Source organism: Buceros rhinoceros, unplaced genomic scaffold, assembly GCF_000710305.1.
Source record: "Buceros rhinoceros silvestris isolate BGI_N320 unplaced genomic scaffold, ASM71030v1 scaffold27258, whole genome shotgun sequence".
In the NCBI taxonomy this organism is placed as follows: domain Eukaryota; kingdom Metazoa; phylum Chordata; class Aves; order Bucerotiformes; family Bucerotidae; genus Buceros; species Buceros rhinoceros.
In genome coordinates, this window is record NW_010425569.1 from 1584 (window position 1) to 4834 (window position 3251).

Sequence of the window (3251 nt, forward strand, 5' to 3'; positions counted from 1 at the left end):
TGAGAATGAACGTCAGCAGAGCAGGGGTCAGATGAAAAGATGATGGGCTCCTGGTACAGCATGGTTCTCCAGTCCTCTTCCTCCGACTTCGTCCCATGGCACAATCTGTAAGGCTGCTGCGGGAGGGTTAGTAAAGTCATTAAAAACATACTTATTGAAAACACTAATCACTTACATCGCAGCCTCTGCTGTCGTGTCTCTGGAAAAGCCCGTCTCCATTGTGAGACTCTGGGGGCAGCCAGGCAGGCTGGTGGGCTTTCTGCTGCAGCAACCAGCTGGCCAGCAACCGCTTCGGCCGAGAGCCATGCTTGGTCTGCTGCTGTCTGAGTGGGGTTTTTTGCAGCTCAGTGTCTCTCTCCTTGAAGCGGCTGCAGGGTGTCCTCAGGCTGCCTGGCCTCCATGTTAGAAGCGGGGACAAAGGAGACCCTGCCCTGACCAGGCGTGCTGGAACTGCTGTGGGCAGTGTGGCAGGGCTGTTGCAGGCAGCATTTCTGCTGTTTGCCTTTCAGCCTGCTCTGGAGGCCACCGACTGCCTCCAGGGTCTCTCTCTGACTCTTTACAAGCATGGCAAATAGCCACCATAGTCCTTACGGCTGCATGTCCAATCTGAGGGGCAAATGGGAGCCCAGGTCCCAGGGCAGTCACAGCCCATGCTTTTGAGTTACTACTCTTCCTCCTCCCTGGGAGCCTGGGAGGGAAGGAGCAGCTGTGGGGTGTTCTGCAGAGGGTGGACCTGCATCCCCTTGGATGGGTTTTTGGCAGGGTTAAAGCAGTCTCGGAAGCTGACCATGCTGTTGGGTCCAACAGAGCATATGCTTGCCTGGGCTGAAGAATTTATCCATATAGCCTCAGTGTCCTGGTGTGCTTTGGAGCCTACAGGGAGGCCAAAATACGCCTTAAGCCTCACACCACAGTGGGCAGAAAGGACAGGCCCCAGGGCTGGCATGGGAGGCTTGTGCTGCCGTCTCAACTCTGCATCACATCCAAAACGCAGGCTGTGGTGCTGAGCCCACAGCAGGAGCAGTTGTGTCTTCCTCTGTAATGTGGTTGTAGTTACTCTGCTCTGTACCCTTCCAGGGGTGCTGCCTTTTGCAAGGAACAACTGAAAAATACTGCAGAAAGTTTCTCGTGTTTGCTGACACCATTTCCCTGCCCATGCTGGGTGTGCGCGGGTACTCAGCTCATCCTTGGCAGGAGGTGCATGGCAGGAGTGGAAGCTGCTGCTGCTCGGTGCAGGGCTGGTGCTGCTCGCTTTGCCTCAGTCATGGGCCTGAGGTTGAACAAATTGTATTTCCTTAAAAAAGAGAAAAACCTCTAGATTTGGTGTGAAAAAGGGATTTGTTTCTGTTCCAGTATTAGGGTATTGCAGAGAGAGGCTTGGCTGGGCAGGTGTACTTGGGAGGGAAGAGGGGTGGCAGGCTGAGGGCATCTCTGGTGGCCTTACCCATCTGCTTTTTCCCTCAGGAGCAGGATGGAGCTCAGGGCATGCCTCTGAAGGAGCTGCTGCTGCTTCTGTAATTGCCAGTAGCCACTGCTTGGCTCATACCTGTGGACAGGCCACCTCAAATCCCACTGTGTGGAGGCCGAGGTATTGCTCTCCTTTTTAAGGTCTAGCTTGTCCCAGGGACCAGGTTCCTCATTCTCAAGGATCTTCTCCTCTGTCTTCTCTTCTGCATGTTGGCTCTGTCTGAGGAACCCTCACGGCCAGGAGCAGTTCTGCCCAACCGCATCCCTGCAAAGCCTAAGGGAGGGGAGGGGTGTGCTTGGGGCAAGGGGGGAGTTACCACCAGGTCACTCAACTGCTGCTTTTCAGCATCGGGCCCACAGCTGGTGCCTGGCTTGTGGTGAGGGGAAGGGTGCACGTACCAGCATCCCAAGAGATGATTTGAGATGGTCAAGCCTGGTGCTTGAAGGAGAGGTGAACTTCAGCCACTTGGTGATCATCCTTCTCTGTTCAGCCCTGCTGCTTCAGTTGCTGGGCAGCAATAACTCACAAACCCAGCAAAAAGCTAGCTGTTATTTTTGGGAGAAGGGCTAGGACTTAATTTTTCTTCCAGGTCAGTGCTCAGTGAGATCTCTGGGGGCCCAAGCGGTGCCCAGTTGTCAGTGGAGGCAGGTAGAGAGGAGGGGGAGACCAGGACCTCCCTCCCAGGGAAGCTGCAGCATTGCTCTGTGGCCCTGCTCTGGCCATTGCCTCCCTCAAACCCCTCGTGGGGACAAGGGAGGCAGGGGCTAGGACCCTGGTGCCGAAGGCAGTGTGCTATCAGTCCCAAAAGGTTTGTGCGACTTTTCCCTTTGGTAGGTCTCCTCACTGGTCATTGGTTTTGTTTGTCTATTTTGTTCCAGGCTGAGGCAGCCAACATGGATTTCGTCTTCATCTGCCCCTTTCTGCTGGTGCTGCTGCTATCCCGGGGCAGCTTGGCAGACCTGGAAAAACAGAGAGTGGACTCTGGCTTGGAAATCTGTATCCTTCGCTGCAGCCTGCGCCTCGTGTCCTTCCTGCTTGACGAGGCTGGAGGGAGCTTGAGCGCAGGAAAGAGGTCAGAGATGCAGAAGGAGGCACAGGAGGTGGAAGAGAAAGGACCCAGAACTGCTAGGCAGTTGCCTCTTTGCTGTTCTGTAGAAGGGCTTTAGCTGAGCTCCTTGGTTTGTTAGCCAAGTGCCTGGCTCAGAGCAGGAGTGGAGGTGGGTGTTTTGGTGGTGCCTGATGTTCTCCACAGCACAGCACTGTTCCAGAACTGCACCAGGATGCTGGGTGCCAAGCACGTTTCCCAGGCCGCTCTTGGAAGTGATGAGGTTAGCCGAGTGGCAGAGCACACCTGGGGGTCTCAGTGATTTGAGGTCACCAGCTGTGATGATGGAAGAGGGCTTCTGGGCTTGAGGCACTCAGTCTCCTCTGTGCCACAGGCGTTTATTGCCCAGGAGGAGGTGGGCTGATAGAAGCCCTTCCTAGCACACAGCAGCATCCCCTGGTGAACAGACAAAGTACGGGAAGATATTTAATACGCGTGCTTATGGAGGCGTGTATGGGGAAGGAGGGAGCTCAGTGCTTATCCTTCAGCCTGTCAGCTAGAGCAGGGGCTGGCAAGTAGAAAGCTCCCTACAAGTGCCTGGCATTGTCAAGAGGCTCACTGGAAACCTGCATTTCATCCTGGCTCAGGTGCTGCCCCCTGTCCCTCAGGCACCCTGTGGAGAACTGGGGGGCTGGAACGGTGCTCGGTGGAGAGGCAGCGCAGGCGCACGCCCGTGCT

General features: G+C 55.6%; 1 protein-coding gene across 1 annotated transcript in view; it reads left to right on the forward strand.

The window, feature by feature from the left end:
• Positions 1–2349: 2349 nt before the first annotated feature.
• CCDC134 (coiled-coil domain containing 134) overlaps positions 2350–3251 on the forward strand; it is a 2660-nt gene continuing 1758 nt past the window's right edge. Inside the window, exon 1 of the mRNA XM_010141204.1 lies at positions 2350–2464. Coding sequence (XP_010139506.1) covers positions 2362–2464 — 103 coding nt within the window. The 5' untranslated portion in view covers positions 2350–2361. The remainder of the gene's footprint in view (positions 2465–3251) is intronic.